The 22,749-nt window shown below is 30.1% G+C and overlaps 1 protein-coding gene across 1 annotated transcript in view; it reads left to right on the top strand.

Annotated features, from left to right (window-relative positions):
- Eys (eyes shut homolog) overlaps nucleotides 1-22,749 on the top strand; it is a 1,592,434-nt gene that overhangs the window by 114,061 nt on the left and 1,455,624 nt on the right. The window contains 4 exon segments of the mRNA XM_046432606.1: nucleotides 13,220-13,249; nucleotides 13,251-13,335; nucleotides 13,338-13,376; nucleotides 22,696-22,721. Coding sequence (XP_046288562.1) covers nucleotides 13,220-13,249; nucleotides 13,251-13,335; nucleotides 13,338-13,376; nucleotides 22,696-22,721 — 180 coding nt within the window.

Raw genomic sequence — 22,749 nt, 5'->3', positions numbered from 1 at the left:
TGTGATTAAGCCAGGGATCTTGAGTTGAGGAGATTATTCTGAGCTGTCAAACTTGATGTAATTGCCATGGTCCATATGAAAGGCCTGTGTGAGGATTCCCAGAAGGTAATGAGATGATGAAAACCAAGAAACACAGATAATGTTTTTTGGAGATAAAGGAAGGTACTCACATTCCACAGACTCTAGGCCACCAGCAGTACCTGAAAATGTCAAAGAAACAGATTCTTCTCAGAGCCTATAGAAGGATCCAGTGGTGCTGACACTTTAACTTTAGCCCAGCGAGACTGATTTTGTATTTCTAATCTCTAGACATGTTTAGAACAAATATTTTAAAATACTAAGTCTTTAGTAATTTGTTACCGTAGCAATAAGAAACAAATGCACAGGAGTTTCAAAAATTACTTTTGAAAATGTAAACTTGCTACCTGAAAATGAACGAGGATCTCAAACTTAACACATAAATATGAATATAAGTTTGGTGGGGAAACAATGAGAGTTAAACTTTACTTTAAAAAGTCAAAATATGAAAACCTGAAAAGTCAAATATAAACAATTTATTATTAGTGGTCATTTTTAGATTTAGTTGAGTTTTAAGGTTATCTGTCTAATTGATATAGTAGATTGAGAGTAGATCAGGAAAAAACAAAAAAAGTAGCAAGATGGTTTTTTGGTTCTATATGTCAGAACAATTCATTCACTATGTTTAATTCAACATGTGTTAATTAAAACCCTGCTTACATTTGCATGGTTGACATATTTAGTAGATCCATTTGTTAATTACTTAAGGAAACATGAACCAGGAAGATCCAGGAAGGTTCATAAACTAAGATCACTTTTTTTAAAACATTTTTTACTGCCCAGTTACTCAGGAATAATGCCTGTTAATTCTATAACCTGTATGTGTACATATCTTATTAACTTGTCATCCATTCCAGGACACATGTGAGAATGGATTACAGTCCTACCAGTTACTTGGCTTAAAATAACAAATATTAAACTCAGTCTGCTTAACTGTTGCTATTCCCCATATGGACATCTAGAAATTTAGAAAGTGAAATTAACATGATTCTGATGATATTTTTAACAATGATAAAGTAATTTTTTTTTACCTTGCACTTGAAGACCAACAAAGCATTGATTAAAAATAAAGCAATCCATATCACAAAGTTAGATTCATATATAATTTACTACAGAGTCAACTTTTTTTTTTCTATTTTGGTATCATGGGTTGAATCCAGGGGAATTTAACCATGGAGCCACATTCCAGCCTTTTTAAAGTGTTTTTTTTTTTAATTTATTTTTATTTTATTTTATTTTTTGTTTTGAGACAGGGTCTCCCTAAGTTGCTGAGGGTAGCTTTGAACTTGGGAATCTCATGCCTTAGTCTCCCAAACTGCTTGTATTAAAGACATGTGTGACCACTCCCAGCAGCCAACATCTGATTATAGATTCATCACTGGTATTTCAGGTTAACTAATTGTCATTTCTATTCACTAAACTTTGGCAAAATTTGCAGTGAATTGACTTTATGGAACATGTATGTGTACTTTTTTTTTTTTAAATAATCTCTTAGCTTTCTTTTTTCCTTTTCTTTGGGCCATGCCACTGGTAAATCTCATTAAAAGAATATTTGAAAAAATTAGGTTATAGAACCTCTGTACCTAAGGTGCATAATGCTGCAAAGACAGAACATAATCCTACCTCACGTAGTATCTCAAACCTAATTATAAATAAGAGACAGGGGTGGAATAGAGGAAGGGGATTACTCGGGAGGAAAAAGATACAGAAAAAGAAAGAAATGGTGGAAGTAAACAAATTATGCTATGCACATATATGAATATACCATAGAGATTTTTCACTTATGTTTTTCTATAAAGCACTAATTTTAAAAGCTTTAAATAAATAAAAGGAAGATATGTAGAGCAAAAGAAGGGGAACAGGGGGAGGGAGGAGGAAAGGGAATGAGGAAGTTTTGAGAAATAAAGAGGAGCAGATTACATTACATGGTTATATGATTATCTCAAAATAGCCCAATATTCTCTGTAACCATAATGCACTAATATAACACAAAAAAATAAAAAAAGATGAAATTTAAAAATGTAACATTAATTACTCAAAGTTTAGATTTAATAATATAATCAATTAGTTACTGAAGAGAGATTGCTGCCTTAAATTTACAGTACACACACTCTCTTGCACACACATAGCTCCATAAATCTGTTTCCCATCTCATTTATAAGCTCCTCATAATTTTTTCCCACCTAAATCTGGGATCAGGCAGAAAAATTGTGAGGAGTAAGAACTGCAGGCAGCCCCATGTCCAGAGCAACAATCTCCCAAGGTCTTGAAACAGGAGGAATGATGTTTGCTTCCTTTTACCATTGTTGCTATTGCTTTTCGCCTATGCTTATTACTGGCAAATCTGAATTAGTCTTTGACATCTGTTCTAAAGGCAAAAAAAGGAATTTATGATTATTTGTCATTTATTAAGTGTTTCCAACCTGAAATCCTTTTTTAATTTTTTTTTTTAGTTTTCTTTCACAGCTGGTATTACTTTTGGAAGAATCCTATCTGCATAAAAGTTCCTTGTGACAATATGCACATGACCAGAAATTCTTAAAATGAGGCTCAAAGTTTAATGATGTAATTGTATTAAAAATGGTCACCCAAATTTTAATCTGAAGAAAAAGTTGCTCTTCCTATTTGTACAGCATTTATGATCATAAATAAATAAATGTTTCTTTTTAAAAAATTAGCTTTTCTTTTCTAATTGGTCAAGCATTTATTTTTAATACATGTCTCCTACCTCTTTATTAATGATATTGAGAGCTTGGTGGTGTTTTCCAGGGTGAATGAGCTGAATCTTTAAAGTGAACCAGATTATCATATTTAAAAATTTTATTTATTTTGTATTTTTGTATTATTACTTCACTATATCTAAGATTATTTTCCTTTTCTTTTTTTTTCCCCAGTACTGAGGACATAGCCTAGGGAGTGCTGTACCACTAATCTACATTCCCCAGCTCTTGCTAATTTGCTAATTTGACACAAGTTCTCCTACATTTCCAAGGTTTCCTCAGAGTTTGTCATGTTTCTGCCTCAACTTTGTGATATTCCTGGCTTAGTCTCTTTAGTAGTTCGAATTATATGGTATACCACAATGTCTAGCTTTTGATTTTTTTCTACTTCTTGAGTAACTTAGTTTTCAGATTGATACTTTAATTTTTCTTTAGAAAAGGTATGAAAATCGTTTCCAGAATAAACTCACTCTTATTTTCAACAGTCAAGCAACCAGTATCAAAGAATTATGAAAACGGTCTGATCTGCATTTAGTTTCTAAATTAACTTTCGGTGGCCAAACATGTCATCATTTTCCTAAACTTCTACATGAATTAAAAATAAGAATATAATTTTAACACATTCCTAACTTTAGAAAACTTAATTCGGCAGGATTGCTTCAATGGGTCTATTCTAACATGAAGCAAAATAAAGCCTAAAATGGGTTTTTTAATTATATTTTTATTTTTTAGGCTTTTTGAGTCAAAGACCAAAAATATCATGTTAACTTCAATAAGTTTGTTAGTAGGAATAACTCCACAATCAGAGAAATTTATCAAGAAAAATGAAATTAATATGCTATATAATCCATGACTTTTAAACTTGAAAATATATTTTAAAATATATTCCATCAGACCATTTTCATAATTCTTTGAGACTGGTGGTTGAAAATAAGAGTAAATTTATTCTGAAAAGATTTTTACATACCTTTTCTAATTTTCTTTTAATTTAAAACAATGATAGGTTGTTAAAATATACATTGCATTTATTAGATTTAAAACAAGTCTTTCACAAAGAATAAATATATCAAAGAACAAGATAGCACAAATAATACACATACAATATAAATATAAAACAGAAATTTTTAACAAAATTTATATATTTTAGAAGAGAAAAGAAATGCCTTACATTTTAAGTAATTATAGATTACACATACACATTTATTATTATATGTGTATAAAATTTTACTTTTTACTCAAACAGTAAACTATGTTTAGGCATATTTAACTGGGAATATTCAATTTTGTAGCATCTTGAATTAATTATGTCCTTGAATTTATTGCTTTTAGGAATTATGACTTTCTTTTTGGGGGGATGGGGGGTGAGGGTATCTTTATTTCAGTTATGTCTCAGAGAATCAAGTAAGTTTCCCCTACTTTGTGTCAGGAAACTAACACTGTCTTACTTAGAGCAGACTTATAGTGAATACATATTTAATGAAGAAGTGATCCTGCATAGAATAGTTATGTTTTTAAAGGGAAAGAAAATATTTAGTGATGTGGTAGCAATGTTCTCTTCTTGTTGCATTACTATTGAAAACAAGGATAATAGGGAAATAATAGGCTTTCTAGTCATTAAGAATTGTCCACCCTTTCCAGATGTGGTGACACATGCCTGTAATCCCAGCAGCTCAGGAGTCTGAGACAGGTGGATGGAGAGTTCAAAGCCAGGCTCAGCAACAGGAAGGCACAAAGCAACTCAGTGAGACCCTGTCTTTAAATAAAATACAAAATAGGACTGGGAATGTGAATCACCACACCCCCCCTCCAAAAAAAAAATTGAACACTCCTATAGGATGTCACAGAGTTTGAATAATGATTTATTATTCAAATAATTCTGTTAAATGTTATGTATTGCACCATATTTATTACAACTATAGTGTTTCCTTAATTTCTTTCATCATTATCAAAGAATGGGAGTAGACTTTTTTTTTTTTTTTGCTTTTTGTTTTGAAGAGGAACATTAGCTAATGAATCACTGTAGTGTAACAAAAGCCTGTCACCTTATAATTCAGTAAATTAAACTTATCATCCACATGTGACTATTTCTACATCTTCTAACTTGTTTCAAATTTTCTCTGCAAGGAAATTTAGAAATCAATTAAATATGATGTGTTTGTGTAAAAGAAAACACATTAAATAATTTGAGTTCCTCTTATTCATTCGGCTCCACATACATCTTTATATATGTAGAAATATGCACCAAACTTTTACTCTATTGAAAGGCATTGTTTAAAATAATTTGCTTAAACTATATATCAAAGACCACACATCAAAGACAAAAATAAAATATACCTCTCACAAAATTCAGAGATTAAAAAAAGATGTAATCATTTTGGAATTCATACCTATAGAATTAAGAGAGTGTTTTATAAAATAAAAATGTGCGAGAGGGCATTCTTTTTCTTTCTTTTTTTTTTTTTTTTAGTTAAGAATGGAGTTTACAGTCACTTTGTTTATCAGAGACTCACTTTCCTTAACATGAACAGTAGAAAAGGAAAAGTAAAATACAGGGCAGTGTGTCAATTTGTGTGTCACCCTTGGGTATAAGCCATGCTAATCTTCTCCATGTCATTCAAATCACACTTTCATTCAAATCACACTTGTAATATGCTCCCAACTCTTATATTCTAATTTCTCAATGCTATCTTAAATTCTTCCCCATTGATACAATGTATGGTATTTGAATATACAAAGTACTTCATAGATTGCAGCATAATTTAACAAACTAGAGCTCAATTTTTAACAGTTCTCATTACTTTTTTCTTCAATGAAAAATTCAGTGATAGCAAACACTGTTGGTGATTTTTCAGTTATCTTCTCTTTGTACTTTGAGGACTAATTTTTTTGTCCTGATTAGAATTTTGTGCAATTCAGATGATACAGAAACTATATTTTTGAGTAATTAATATGGGTACTCTTTTAAACTCCAATTATATATATGTATATATATATACATATATATAGTATATGTGTGTGTGTGTATATATATATATATATATATATATATATATATATCCTATATAAATATCCCATCTCTATATATCTATATATATATATATATATATATATATATATATATATATATTCCTATCTATCACTCAGTGGGGCTTTAAACAATTAAAATTCAAGTGTTTCTTTAGCTAGGAGGAGAGAATTGTTTTGAATTTTATTATCATTTATTTTCATTATTATCTTTAGTACTATATTTTTTCTTTTTCCCCTTTTGTTATCTTTAATATGTGGTTGTTAAACATCTGTTCAATTCTCCAAAATAACCTTATTTAAAAAATATTTTGTAGTTATACAAGGGCACGATATCTTTATTTTGTTTATTTATTTTTATGTGTTGCTGAAGATCGAACCCAGGGTCTCACACTTGAGAGGTGAGTGCTCTACTGCTGAGCCACAACTGTAGCCCCTCCAAAATAACCTTTTAAAACTCTCCTACAATTGCCATCAAATTGTCTTTTCCCTATTGAGTATGGACAATGTCTTTGTTGTACTCTGCTAACCCTGTAACTTCTCTTATGCTCCATTCATTCCACCATTGCTTACCTATATAACATGCTTTAATTTAGATTCCTATACTTAATAAATATTTAATTTTTCTCTATTTCCTCATTTTTCAATAAACCCAAATTTCAGTAAATAGAAATAAATTAAGTTTCCTTCAAATTAATGTACTGAAATCACTTTTTCTAGAAACTATATTTTTGAGTGATTAACAAGGAGTGAACTCCAAAGTCTATTGTTTTACTAATAGTTAAAAGTTTTCTTTGTCTAATATTGGTTACTGAGATGAACTCCCTCAAGAAATGCAAATACCAAAAGTAGTTAATTACTATGTTTTCTTGACATATAAAACATTAAATGTTTTTACTAATTAATAAGAATAATAGCTCCAGCTATTTTAATTGGTCCCTTAGCAATGCATCCTTTCAGATTTACTTCCATCATTAGTACAAGAAAGCTTGTTGAATATGACATCATTGGATATCTCATCCCTAAAATATATTGATATTTCTGCCATTTTAAATGTAAAATAACTTCATTATTTAAAATTCTTCAATGTTTCCCATCACTTCTTTCATTAATTTCAAACATGGTGATTCATCTCTGTGATCCCATGTTCTCTCATTCTCTCCATTAGCTATCTCACTATTACTCATTTACATAAAAGAACACAAATGTTCCAAGAAATTTTTGTCAACAACACTGAACCATTGATCATACTGAGGTCTTTCATGATTTTGTGCTTTGTACATACAGTTTCTCTTCCTAGAATATTTTTATTATTCACATAGTTAGTAATTTTGTGCCTTTGATTGGAAGGAAATCTCTCTTAGCTTTTGTGGTCACACAGACTGTAGCCGCCTTTCTATTCCTATTGTATACAGCACTTGTATGTAGCACTGTCTTCCCATATTGCACTACTCACATCCAAGATTTCTTGGAATGATATAAACACACTGTGAAGTCAGTTACAACAAGGATATTACCATTAATATTTGTGTCCCATTTTCCATGATAGCCAAAGAACAGTTATGTTTTTGTTTCAATAAATGGTTGCTGAATTTTCACATTCAGCAATCACATAAGCATATAGTCTTTCTTCTGTCAACTATTATGACTTATGCAAAAATGAAGACTACAATGATGGCCTTATAAAATTTCCCAAGATATTTGAGAATATACTTTTTAAAATCAGGTTGCTTGGGTCTTCTTAAAGGAAAGTTGGGCTAGCTCTTAGGCTTCAGTTTGTATCATTTCTGGCTTTTTGTTGTTGTTGTTCAGGTACATTTTTTTTGGTGCTACTCAACAGAATAGGATAAAATATGTCAATATTACTAATTTAAAAAGTATATACAGCTGATTTCACAATATTAATTTTTCCACAAAAGACTCTGAATATGAATGGAAATTGGACATCGATATATGTTATCTAATCACTGTTTTACCACAGATAATTATGTTTTTTTTAAATCAGGTAAAATTAGATATTTTATTAATAAATATAATATTATCAATTCATATTAGGTAAAGAAGGATGAGTAAATAAGAAATGTCAATGCAAGGACTAATATATAAACAATAAGAAACAAGTTATACATAGTTATGTATTTCAGATTTTTAATGACTTGACTTTTTTCTAAGTCAATTAACACTTGCACTGATAATATGTTTATTGGAGAATAAATAAAAATATAAAATAAAGTAGAAGACAATGGGAATTAAATCCAAGCATGTAGTTTTATGTCCTAGCTCTATGACAATTGTGTTCATAAGCTTAACCCAACAATAATAATTATTTTTGTCTCATTATCTGAAATATATAATGAAATATATTAATTATTTAGACATTCAAATTTTAAAAAAATTCTAATGAACCAGGCATGGTAGTACATGCCTTTAATCCCAGCAATTTGGGAGGCTGAGTCAGGAGGATTGCAAGTGGTAGGCCAGCCTCAGCAACTTAGGGAGGCCTTAAGCAATTTAGAGACACCCTGTCTCAAAAGTAAAATAAAGAGGGCTGGGGATGTGGCTGAGAGGTTAAGCACACCTGGGTTCAATCCCCAGTACCAAAATAAAACAAACAAACAAATAAAATAAAATAAAATAAAAACAAAAAAAAAAAACCATAAAATAAAATAAAAACAAACACAAAATGAGATAATGCTTTTGAAATTACTTGAGTAATGATGAGTTTGTATATATGTTAACATGGTCACAAACAGGAGAGAGGAGAAATGAGAATCTTCTACCATTAGCATCTCATTAAAGAAATAAAGATCTTTCTTCTACACAGTTTTTTAAAACCAGTAAACTCCTCAAATAAACATAAATGGGATCACCAGGGAATGTTGATGTTGCTGTGTTCTGTATAAGCCATAATTTTGTGATATAGTTTCTTTAAAAGAAAATTGCACAATGCTTACTATATCATGAAAGGCAGAATTACTAAAAGAAATGATTATCTTGCCTAAGAAAGGTGGCTTTTAAAATAAGAGATTAACATCTAACATTGCTTTAAAATCCTCTTCAGACTATCAGTCAAATTCAGTTTTCCTTTACAAAAAGAAAAGCCTTCAAGAAAATGACATTGAATATATTTCGTACAGAATATGATAAATCAGTTGGATAAGGTTATAAAATTTTTATAAATATGTATCATGTCTACCAAATAAAAATCACAAAAGTTTGCTAATGAAAAAATCTGCTGTTTGTGGATGTAACATAAACTGACATGGATACAAGAAACAGATTGCCTTTCCTTTTATGGCGATTTTCTTAATTATTTTGCTTCTTTTCACTGTCATTGTGAAACTATTTCATCATTGTCGTAATTTCACTGTTTGCTTACCAAATTATGCTTCTTTTAAGCTTATCGAGGTTCAAAGTCAGTTCAAGTTTAGTTTTTTTCTTAATATGTGCCAGTTAATTAGTTTGCTGCCAACAATAAGATAGATGCTCACTTCCATATGCATATCAGTTTATACTACCCCCTGCTATGCCACTCACTATCAAAAGAAATAGGGCAAATGCTGAATTGAAATGATTTCTCTTTACAAGTTATATACATAAACTGAGAAGTGGAGGACAGAAGAATTAGTGCACTGCTATATGCCATGTATATTTTTATTAGCAATTTAATAAACATCTATTATTTTCTGTAATACATGTGATTTTTATTTCCTTGCAAGAATATATTTTATGTATTTTGTAGGATAAGGAGTAATTTAACAAATATGATACATATTTCAAATATGAAATTGTCCTGAGCAAGTGAATTCATTCCATCTAGTCTAGATGGACCGCCTTAACAAGTATGTTAGGTTAGTTTATGCTACAGTAACTAAATGCCTTGCCCCAGCCCACACACACTTCAGAATCCTCAGAGAACAAAAATCCATTTCTCCCTCCCCTCCCATATCAATTGCAGCTCTGCTCCTCATCCTCTTTCATTCCTCATTTCATGATAATACTTTGAGTAGATAATCTATTTATAGCCATCAACCATCTAAATTTTCCTGCAAGAAAGAGTAAAGAAATGACCTGGGAAACAAGTCCAGTTAATCATCCCAGTTTTACTCTACCAAAAAAGGTGAATTTACTTTTTATAGTCATAGTTCTATTTCAGAGCTAAAGGTTGAAATTTAAAAATTCTAAAGTGCATTCCCAAACCACAGGAGATTATATTGTAAAAATTTTGTGAAAATTTGATGGGAAATAGTATTATAAATAAGTATTATTTTAAGGCACCAATTCAAATTATTAATTTGAGGAGATTAAAAAATCAAATTAAGGACTGGGGATGTGGCTCAAGCAGTAGTCCACTTGCCTGGCATGTGCAGGGCTGCTGGGTCCGATCCCCAGCACCACATAAAATAAAATAAAGATGTTGTGTCCACTGAAAAACTGAAAAATAAATATTAAAAAATTCTCTCTCTCTCTTCTCTCTCTTTCTCTCTTTTAAAAAAATAAAATTAAGTGAGCACTTCCATGCAAAACATTTGTGAGCAAACAAAATTTATTGAGAATGATTTATATGATTACATTACCTAAGTAAGATCACTGAGGAAATTTAGATATTGACAGACCATCATTCTATTGTAAGTTAACTACAATATTAAAAAGAGGCCAATTTGAGAAAACTGAATTCAGCAAAGACACTTATTTAGTAATGCGAATGACCTTGAATCATTAAATTATCTCTTTATTTAATATTATAAGAACCAAGAAAATAGAGTTTTAATAGGCAATGCTTATTAAATTAACCACCATTTACATATGAATTAAGAATGATTAATTTTTTGAACAATAGCAGCATTTTCAAAATTCATACTCAAAGAAAAAAGAGTTGATTTATTTTTTTTAGCATCTTACTTGAATAATGCAGCACTACAAAGAGAACACTTTATGAATTCATGGTAAATTTCATAAATAGTTTTCTACAGCTATATTATTGAAGTATTACCAATTGTTTAATATCCTACACCATATGACAGATTTCCCTTAGGAATATCACATGGGAATATTATATTTTCCCTTAGGAATATCATATGGACACATAGTGTTTTTCTCAATAAAATAAAGTGAATCCAGTAAAATAAAGTGAATCAATAAGAAAATGTAGAATGCTTTCATGTTTCCTCTTTTAATGTATGGTAGTTTATTCATTCAAAAGCTTCTACTTTTCTAAATATATTGTGTCATTCATATTAAATTAACTTGCCTTAAAGAATGTACTGCATATCTCTTTTCTTGCTGTTACAGCAAAATGCATGTTTGTATGCATGTATATGTGAATTATACAAAAAGACAAGTTATGAATGAGATGTCAGAAATAGAGGCAAAATCTATATCACAAGACTCCTAACCTTTATATATGGTCCAATAAAACAAATAGCCCCTAAGTGCCTGGAAATTTTTTATGATTGAAGAAAATGTATTGATGTTTCAGTGATTTAAGAAAAATAGCAAAGTCTCCAATTTTCCTCACAAATACCTCCCTATAAACCCACACTTCATTCAAAATCACATAGTTTCACTATATGCTCACATAGGATACAAGGGTCTAACCACAACATAATCATTCTGACAACTGGAATCTATGCTGGGGTACCTTTTTTGTTTGTTTGTTTGTTTTTGTTTTGTTTTGTTGTTGTTGTTGTTGTTTTAATTCAGAAAAGTTGAGGTCTGCAGGTTACATTCTGATCAACAGGAAAAGTGCCCAGAGTATCTCTGTGTTTGGAAATCCATGTTTCTTCTATCAATTTGCTCCACATCTGTCATTAATGGGTGTTTGCTCTATCATACATACGTCTGTCTGTCTGTCTGTCTATCTATCTATCTAGACTATCTCCTTCAAAGTTATTACAGGAGAATTGAAATCTTATGTTTGAATGGTTTCATGATCTCTGAGTTTGACATGCAGAAATGGAAATTGCATATCTCATCCAGCTGCCTCTATTATTCTTAGCTTAAAAAATGAATAAACAACAGCAAATAGAAAGTAAAACACCTAAGAAATGACTTAGTTTAAGTTTAGTATTTGTTTTGTTCTGCTGTGTTTGAAATGAATAGATGACTCTATGGGATCCTATCAATATGAATAACACCTTACTCCCCTAAAATTTATTTTGTACAGTCATAGATTTAGAATGTATTAAGCTTTTATTTCTTCCATTACAATTACAACTACAAATGCAATAAAGGCAGTGTTTCTTGACAGTGAAGACAGGTTAATTCTAAGCACTGAGTTTGATATATCTTAGTAAAAAGAGATGGGTTGAAGTTTTAAGTGATCCTAAGATTTTGAAATATATCACAGAATCATATTCTCTTGATATTCATTTATTATAATTAAATGAAAACTATTTTTCAGATTATTTCTTACTTTCAGTGTGATTCCAGTTAGTTACATGGTCACCTATTATGTAACATAGAGACTTATACTTTGAGTCGTCCTTTATTATATCGTTAGGAAATTAAGATTATGAATCTAGGTAGAAAGCAATCATGACTTGAAAAAATTAGAGAAAAATTTACTTAGCATAGCAATGGCATTGAAGGGATTTCCTGTGTTAATGATTCCTTGTGTTCCATGAATGAGTTATACTTTCTCCTGCTAAATAAAGGGAGAGTTTATTCACTGGAGCCTTGGAAAATTAACAATGATCATAAGGTATGCTCTGAATAGAATTCATTGTCCTAGTCTGTCTGCAGAATTAAGATTTTTAATGATCATATTTTTCTAAGGTTTAAGTAAAATCACATGTATTAAAACTTTAGTGATGGCTTCAGTGTGATTTAAAAGGTGATTTATATTTAATTAATATAGTTGTAGGTATAACTACATAGGATCTGTATGTGAAAATGTTGGAGATTATAATAAACAAAACATATTATTAGGAAATATGTCTTCATTAAACTTAAAATATTTTCAAATAATAGAGAATAATTTGAACAATAGTCTGGCATTTCATTTTGTTAATCCTATTTAGTCACTTGTATTTTAAGTGAAGTGCTCATTAATTCACACAATTGTTATATTTAACTCATGAGAAAAATAATGTTATAGCCTCCCACACAGAAAGACAAAGAATGCTGTTGGTTAAAGCCAAAACAATTTGGCATAGTAATTTTGAAAATGAACGTTGTAGCAGACCGTATAGAAAGAGAAGATAATAAAAATGAGTAATAAGTGAACAAAGGTATAAAAGGTGTGCTCCATGAATTTTTTTAAATCAAATGGCTTAAAATTTTATATAATGTCTCTATATATTATATATATATATAATTTATATATTATTTAAATATATATCAATATATATAATGAGGTATTTCTCATTTTTATTATTTCTTTTTGTCAGTATATATGCATTATAAGGTAAACCAAAAAAAATCCTTCTGGGTTTTTTGAAGAAATTTCACTTAATTCATCAGTACCCCTGCTACTGTGGAGCTACCTACCATGATATTTGCAAAAACAACTTTTTTCTCAATTTGAATATGTGTGGCAATTTGGATTAATGGGTAATTAATTGATCAATTAAATTTGGTACCCTGGATTAAACTAAAGGGCACTCAATCACTCAGCCACATCCCCAGCCCTATTTTATATTTTATTTAGAGACAGGGTCTCACTGAATTGCTTAGAGTCTCCCTTTTGCTGAGGCTGGCTTTTGAACTCCTGATCCACCTGCCTCAGCCTCCCAAGCTGCTGGGATTACAGGTGTGCTCCACAGCACATGGCAGTAATTAGTTTATTTTTTTAAAAAATTAACTTACCTAGATCACTCAAAAATTACTACATAATAAATACTTTTTTGATCATACAGATAATTTTATATCTCAAAATACAACACAAAGCAAAATGAAATTAATTGTCTTTTACTGTGATTTGTTCCTTTAACAAACATGCTGAACACAACTACCACCATTGAATTCAGCTTGGTACAAAACACCAATAAAACCAGAGCTGCTCTCTATTCTCATGGATCCCTTTGATTGAGGGAGATTATGGACAAGTATGCACAGTGATAAATATACAGTTATATTTTAAATAAAATGCTCTTAGGGGGAACAAATAGCCTTCTGTGAAAACTTTTAAAAAATAAAACCAAGCTAGGCTGGTGGCACATGCCTGTAATCCCAGCTATTTGGTAGCTAAGGCAAGTGAATCTCCAGTTCAAAGCCAACTTCAGTAAAAGGGAGGTGCTAAGCAATTCAGTGAGACCCTGTTTCTAAATAAAATACAAAATAGAACTGGGAATGTGGCTCAGAGGTTGAGTGCCCCTGAGTTCAGTCCCTGGTACCAAAAAGAAACAAACAACAAACAAACAAAAAACAGAACAAAACAAGCAAACAAAAACAACAACAACAACAACAACAAAACACAAAAAATATGCTGAATAAAGAAAATCCGTGGTAATTGAGAAAGCAAGTTGGGAAAATTGGGAGATCAAAATAGCTTTTCAGAGAGAATGACCATTAAAAAGAGGCATGGAGGACACTATGGCAGAATATTTGTGGAGGAGAGCCTTCTGGATTGAGGGAATCATATTTGTAAAAACACTTCATTAGAAGAGAAATCCTTTTAAAACTAGGGCTCTGAAAAAGAGTAAATTAAGGTGTGGGGAGGGAAATGTTAGAATTAAAGTGTCAGGTAAATATTCTAAGAGTAGTAATAAATCACTGTAGAGTGTAACATTTTTAAAAGGATGATAAAATGGATAAATAAATCAGAAAGGGGAAAATATAAGTAGTTGGTTGAAGTTATAATCTCAAGCAATGGAAACTTCAAATAAATGAAGTTCTTCACAGATTGTAAATGTGAGCAAATGGTGGAGGTATCAATAAGAGTTAATTTTCTGGCTTAGTCAGCTCTTGTGAAAGCACTGAGCACATATTTTATTAAATATATTTTAATTGTTTTATAGACTGTCAATTCCTATCTTAGAATCTATTTTGATGAGCATAATTATCTTTGATTACATTTTAATACTATTTGACTTAGCTGATGCAAATCTGATTCACATTCTTCAAACTGTATGGTACTTCAATTAATTCTTTCAAAGAATATTTCCTCTGACATTGATATTTTGGCATTAGAATTTATCAACAATAAGCAAATTAGTAGAGTTGATGTGTCTGTTCTTAACTAAGAGCTTATTTTATTTAACTGACAGCAGCTGCATTTATAAGATTACTGTTACATTAAACAGTGTTGAAATAAACTAACAATTAGTCTTTTAAGAAGAGGACATGATAATTTATTTCATCATGCTCATAAAATACTATTCTGTAGAGTTAACAACCTCTAATGACAGAAATAGTTATCAGTTCATTAAGCAAATCACACTCAAGACCAGAAGTGGTAGAAGAGAGCAATGACTTGTTGATTATACTATGTTAGTGTTAAAAGGAACTTCAGAGACTGTGTTATGAATACTACTTTACAAATGACTCTATCAAGCAAAACAAACAAACAAGAACAACAAATGAAGTTAGAGAAAAATTAATACATTTGTCTCAGGACTATTTATAAATTATGTTAGTTCAATGGTTTTAAACCCAGCCATCTTCTGAGGAGCTCATGAAACGCATTGATGTTGACCTTGCAGTAGAGAACAAGCAAAGAGGATTGTAGTGAGGTGGACCTAGAAGACCTTTACAGGCTTCCTAAATGCTTCTAATGTGCAGATTAAGAAATACTATCTCCTGTCACACACCACATAAGTTCATGAACTTCAGTACTTAGATCATTTTCATAATTGATTTCCTTTTGCTACAAACTAGAAATAATGCTTACATGTGTCTAGTTATTTTAAAACAGAAACATCTTTTGAGAACTAAAACGTGTTAAAGGGAACATATTTAAAATGCTGTAATAACGAATGTAATTTTTTTTTAGGGAAAATGGGGGGAGTAATAGAAAGCCAAGACACTCCTGGGTAAATCATCTCTGAGTAAATATAGTCAAATTTTGTGAATGGCAGTATAATAACAAATATATTTCTCACAGCATGGTAGGTATAATATAAAGTCCAAATTGCTTAAGTATGAATCAGTGCTGAGCAATTAGCATCAAAGTAATCTAAGTATATTTAATCATTATCCCTTCATGAAAGTATGGTCAGAACTTACTGAATATAGTTGATTGTCACAAAAATAAGACTTATGTAACCCTATCATCTGAGCATCTAAATGACTTGGGCTGTGTAAGGGAAAGAAACCAGTATAATAAAGATCAACAGTCAATAAATATTTTAGTAGAGCCAAACTAATTTTTAATGTCAACATTAGGATTAAGCAACACAATTTCTAATAGTAAAATTTTTAAAACAAAAGAGAATTTACAACAAATGAAAAATATGGAAATAGAATTATGCATCTTATGCACTGCAAGGTTTTTTCTTATTTCTTCTGGTTATTGTCATTAAGATCTTATTTTGTTTCTCATAAAATATAATTGAAGAAGAACTTTAAAATCAAGCTGGTGAGTTTACATGGGGAGCATTAATTTTACCAGCAGTAAAATTATTTTAATTAAGGGATTTTTCTACCAACTAAATGAAGTGTCTTACACGCCCAATCAATTCTCACCAATATGATTACCCTACAAAGAAGGATGGTAATTAATTAGAAGAAGCCCCTTCAAGGACAATTGGTCTATAGTGCAGGACTTGAGAAAGAGCTGACAGGCACTGCTTCTTTTCAGTGTCATCATTTATGTTAATTATATGTATTAATAGGTTTGAGAAAAAGAGCTACTGACAAAGTGGATAATAAGTTGTGGATTGAAATAAGACAATGTGAATCATGCTTTAAAAAAGATGAAATCATGGCAAAAAATGAGAGAGACAAATTCTCTGAACACCAATCCTTAAGAACATCATTATTAGTTTACTAATATAAATTAAATATATACATTTCTAACATATCTACTGGTAGACAGTTTTCATAAACAAATAGTGACTCTTGCATTTGTGAATTGATGTTTCAAATGAATATTTATTCCTTCTATTTTTTCCTTTAAGTAGTTCATTCTACTTTTTGTGGAAGAGCTTGTAAGATATTAATTATAATGTATTCATTGTAGTCTTTTGGTAAATTTATAGTGATTATTATATGAGTATGAAATACTGTATCTTGAAAGCAATCTTCATCAAAAAACATTTTTATCACCATATTGTTCCAAATTCCACTCTATTTTTGTCAAATGCCCACTATCTATACATCCATTTAGGATTTTAGGGCTGTAGATAAAATTTAGGAAGAAAAAAATATTTTAGCTGGGTGTGATGGTACTTGCAATCCCAGAAACTCAGAGGCTGAGGCTAGAGGATCCCAAGTTTGAGATCAACCTTAATAACTTAGTGAGACTCTGTCTCAAAACAAAAAAAAAGTAAAAAGGGATGGAGGGGTAAAATAGTTCATTGGTAAAGTAAATCATCCCTGGATTCAATCCATAGTACCATAAAAATAAACAAATAAAAAGGTTGTGATACAACTTAATGATAAAGCATCCATGAGTTCAGTCTCAGTACAACACACATAAGTTTTATTTTAAAAAATAAATGCAGTTGAGAGATTTTCACCCATATTGCATATAGTAGTTAGTTTCAAAACAAGTACAAAGAAATAAAGATTATCAATAAATATATAAATGAAAAAAGAATTATATTTCTCAAATAGATTGACTAAATGATATAAAGAAAGAAAAGATTTCATGTAAATAGTAGTTAAAATATATAAGACTGAATTAATAAAAACATTCAAGTTTTAAATAGAGAATTTTAAAAATATTACTATAATATAGATACATGCTTACACAATCTGAAAAAAGAGTTTAAATATACACAATGCTGTAATATATACTGCATGATGGAGGAACAGTGCTGTCAGATATGAATGTATATGGTATAGTTTCAATAACAAAAAATCATGACATTGTTGCACTAATAGTCAAGGAATACACCTACATACAATGTTACAAAATAAAGCCAAGTCATTCAGAAAATTTGGCATACACTAAAATGGCCCTCTAAATCATTAAATTATGTAAGGACTGTCAATAGTCAATTTTAAACAACTAAATAGCTATCTGAAAAAAAAAAGATACATCTTGTATATGCCTTCCATCATTCTCTGGTTTAAATTCAAATAAACATTTTAAATGTAAAAACATACAGAAGTACAAGAGAAATGTTGGTTAATAATATGTAAATTTAAATGGGGAATGTCTTTATAGCTACTGTTTAAAATTTAGAAGCTACAATGAAAGGACTGGTGACTGACTACCTGAAAAGTAAAAATATGTGCTTATCATAGGACTCAAAGGACAAAAAAAAGAATTGTAAAGGCATTTAATTTCATACAAGATCTTTCATAAATCTGTAGATTTCATAAAAAAACAACAACAAAAAACATCAGTGCTTTACTCAGCAAGTCACTAAATGTCAATTATTCCTAGAAATTAAGAAGCAAAACACCAAAAGAAAACAAACAACTGATAATCAGTCAGTAATACAAACTTGTGATTTACATGAGATGACAGAAAGTACCCTTAAACATGTGGGGGAGATGCTCAGCTTAATTCAAACTGCCAGTAAAGCAAAGTTTAAAAACACCATACATATATAATTTTTCTTCTGTCAGCCTGGAAAGAATATGATAGGTTCACATCTTAGAGATTTTATCCACTGATGGCTATAATATAAAATCAGTACATTGTCCAAGAGAGGCAATTTGCATTACCCAGTAACATTACAAATTTATAGAATGTTTGACCTAGCCTTCCCATTACTGTGTATGCCTCATGTTAAATGAAATATGCTCAGGATCATATATGACACCATTTGGTTCTTTATTAGAATCAAAAGATAAGGATATGTGGAAATGAATTTGGAATATGACTAATAATGATCCAAGATAAATGATAAAGCAAAAAGAGGGGAAGTTATGTCATAGTGTGTAATCTTGTACATAACATGCAGCCATTTGATTTATAATATTCAATTTGTGTTTCTCTCTCTGGAAGCCTATTTGTATGTTTTTTGCCCAGTGACCTGAAATTTTACAGTGTTGGGATGTGTGGGAAGTAAATAAGAACTTATTCATGGCAGGGAGTCACTTTTTAAATTCTTTTGTTTAAAAGACTGGTTCTTTTTATTTTTATTTCACTGCTTATTTTTCTAAATTGATTTTTTTCATTTTCTCCTAATTTCCTTTTTATTACCCACTTTTACATTGCTCTACTTTCTACTGTACTCTGTTCTAATTGACTGTTTAAGAGCTAGTTTTGTATTTTAATGTTTTATTATATTTGTAATATTCTAGGGGAGTTTTCTATCTTTTAAATTGTACATATTTGTGAATTCATTTATAGTGGCAAAATAATTTTCTTGTAATTCTAAAGTATTCTTACTTTTTTTTTTTCATTTTGATTTTCTTCTATTCTATATAGTGCCTGAGTTTTCTTTAAGTACGTTTTAAGATGGTTTGTTCCCTGTCATTTGGAGTCTTCAGCCAACTGTTGGGTGGTAATATTTTTTGACAGCTGATGGGAAACTTTTCAGGAACATTTGAGACTTGAAGACTAGAAACTTTTTATAGGTTGTGAGTTGGCAACTGGCTTTCATTAGGGGAAACACAATGAACTTTATATCCTTTAAGCAGGAACCTCTTAGATTGTCTTTCTTCTAGAATCAGATCTAGAACATTATTTGTTTGTGGTGCTGAGGAAGGAGAGGTATCAATATATCTATCAAGTTGAGCAAACCATACACAACGTAATACAAGCATTGCTTATTTCAAATTTCATTCAGAGGTATTTCAACTCCAGACAGTCTGACTTCTAATCCCTAGGACATTTAATTTAATGTATGACCCAAATCTCTCTTTTATTCTTTTTTATAATCCATAAGTATATGAAATAAGCTCCATACATATTACATGTATGTATTTTGCCAATCACAAACAGATGACTGTTCACACAGATGATTAAATTAATGCTTTAGCTTTAAGGCATATTTACCTCTATCCGTATAATAAAGATAATTTTTACAAGAAATTTACTAATTGAGCAACTATAAATTTTCTCTTAGAAACAAGCAAGCAAAACATATTTATAATCTTGTATATGTATTTGGATATTTTTCCATACCCATTAGAATAATTACAAACTTAAAGTAAATAAAATTTCTTTCTCTAAATTCAATAAAATATACAAAGATTACAATCAATGAACATTTTAGTTACATTATTTCTCATGATCACATTTGATAATATTGCAACAACTTTATGGTAAACAAATAAAAAGGTGCATCACATAAAGATTTATCTTTGTATTTTTTTTTTCATTTTTAAAGAACAGGACTAATTTAAAATTATGTTAAGTACTAATATTTGCATGTTTTCTTTAATAAATATTGTTCAGTTAATCAAAGATAATTTTATTATTATTGAAACATTCTAGTTTATCAGTATAGTATGATTGATAAGAAATTATGATTTTAAGTTCTTTAATATTATATCCTTTATTAAATTTTAAATTATTTTAATTTCATATTTTTATAATTAGAGATAATCTGAGTAAAAAATGACAGAATAGTTCTTCTAACATTAAATTGAATCATTCTAACTTTTCTGAAGTACAATTTTAATCAGGAAATCTTGTGAGTTCTTTTTAAATAAATAAAATTATTTTAAATAGTTAACTAATAAGTTAGCCTCTTCATTCATATTTATCCCTCTCGTTATATATTTTTTTGTATTTGGACTACTGTTTTTCTGCTACTTTAGTCACTTCTCTATCATTTCCCAGGTTCTCAAGATTTATTGATAATTAATAATCCATATCCATTCTTTGTGTTTTAAATCTTTTGCTCTTTTCTTGCCTTTGTTTTATGTTCTTAATCTTCATTCATATATTTTAAAAATCAATGCTTTGATTTTAAGGCAAAGCTCTAGTTTGTTTTCATAAGAAAGACCAACAATATTGCCCAAACATAATAATATGATTTTCATATTTTGTGAAGTTTTGGCAAAATGGAAAACATGCATAAACTGTTTAATCGTTACCTATTTCTTGTAAATTTTTTAGTCTGTGTGAACCATAGTTCTAAATTGTTCATATAAAAGAGGGGGCATGGAATTAGAAAGACAGTCGAATGAATTGGACACAATTTTCCTATGTTCATATTCCAATACACCATCAGTACAACCACAAGAAAGGGGTCTCCTATTAGAAAAAGTTATACTCCATGTATATATAATATGTCAAAATATACTTTATTGTCATGTATATCTAAAAAGAACAAATGAAAATAGAATATATATGAACAATTGATTTCTAATTATTCCTAAACAAAAGGAAAAAACAGTAAATGAAGGGGAAAGAAAGAAAAAGTTTGCAAAAAATTAATTATCTCCATCTGCCAACAGTAGTAGATGCTTATATATAGAAAAGCCTGTTTTAAAAATTCTATATGCATACACACTACCATACACACACATGCACACATACACATGCACACAAACAAGTTGCTATGGAGAGTTTAACCAATAACTCACAAAATCCACAATTCTATGGAGCCACATACTTAAAAACTTAGAGCTTATTAATCCCAGAAGTATAAAAATAAAAGAGTCAGTCTATGCATTTAACAAAGTAATCTCTTAAAAACACACAGGAAAGAGAATCTCCTCATAAGGATTTTTCCTTTTTTTGTTTAACTGCATCTGTCAAATGAACAGTGTTATTCATGTCAAAATTTCCCCTGGGTGAATAATGCAGTTTCAGATTATCCATTGAGAAATTATATCTATTAAAGAGATACTTACATGAATTATTACATAAATGAAGAAATGTGTGTGGTAATAAGAGACTGAGAAGAATACAAAAGAACTTATATCAGCAACCACTTGTACAAAATCCTGTCTCCATGTTTTAGCTTTTTTTTTTCTGCCCTGAACAAGAAGACCTGACAAAAATGATTAAAAGAGAAGTTTATTTTGAGGCTCATGGTTTCAGAGTTTTCAGTTCATAGATAGCCAACGCCATTCCTTGTTACCTGAAATGAGACAGAACATCATGGTAGAAGTTGTGGTAGAGGAAACCAGCTGAGAACATGGCACCAGGAAGCAGAGAAAGAGAAAGACAATTCTCTTCTCACCAAGGTCAAAACATGCCCCTAATGACCACCTCCTCCAGTCACACTCTCTCTGCCTACAGTTATAATCCAGTTAATTCCTATCAAAGGATTACTGCACCAATTAGGTGAAGGATCTTATAACCCAATGACTCCACCTTTAAGCTTTCTTGCCTTGTCTTATACATGAGATTTTGGAGGATACATTCCAGAACCATCCGAACAGTAAGTTCCAATTGAGGCCTCAAAGAAATTTTGAGAGATTTTAGTAAGGCGTAAGAACGATTTTGTCTAAGGAACACCTGACTGATGTGGCCATCTAGATGGTGAAGTCATAGAACCTATACCTGTCTTTTCCCAATTATACACATTTTACTTTGACAAAATCTAAGTACCATGTGTCTACATATCATTATTAAGAATTCATTCTTGCCTATCTATGATGTAACTTCTTATATTGATTTAATAAACAGAGGTAATAATTGTGCCATACATTTCATATGTTAAATGTTAGTAAGATTCATCTCATAATGACTCCTTTGCTGAGAGACTCTACATATTAATATAAAATCTGACAAAATGACATAGAAAAATAGAAGACTTTTCTTAAACTGAGAGTTATTATACTTTGATTAGAATTGCTTGCTTTTATATATATGCAAAACATATTCTGCATGTATATTGTAAATATCTTTCAGGTAGCTTAGCATCTATATTACAGAAGGTATTTCTATATTATAATATTGTATTAA

The sequence above is a fragment of the Marmota monax genome, unplaced genomic scaffold (genome assembly GCF_021218885.2).
Source record: "Marmota monax isolate L192 unplaced genomic scaffold, Marmota_monax_Labrador192_F-V1.1 WCK01_AAM20220418_F8-fsc00116, whole genome shotgun sequence".
Taxonomy (NCBI): Eukaryota; Metazoa; Chordata; class Mammalia; order Rodentia; family Sciuridae; genus Marmota; species Marmota monax.
The sequence above is the reverse complement of the archived record's forward strand: the minus strand, read 5'-3'. Positions and strand labels throughout refer to the sequence as shown.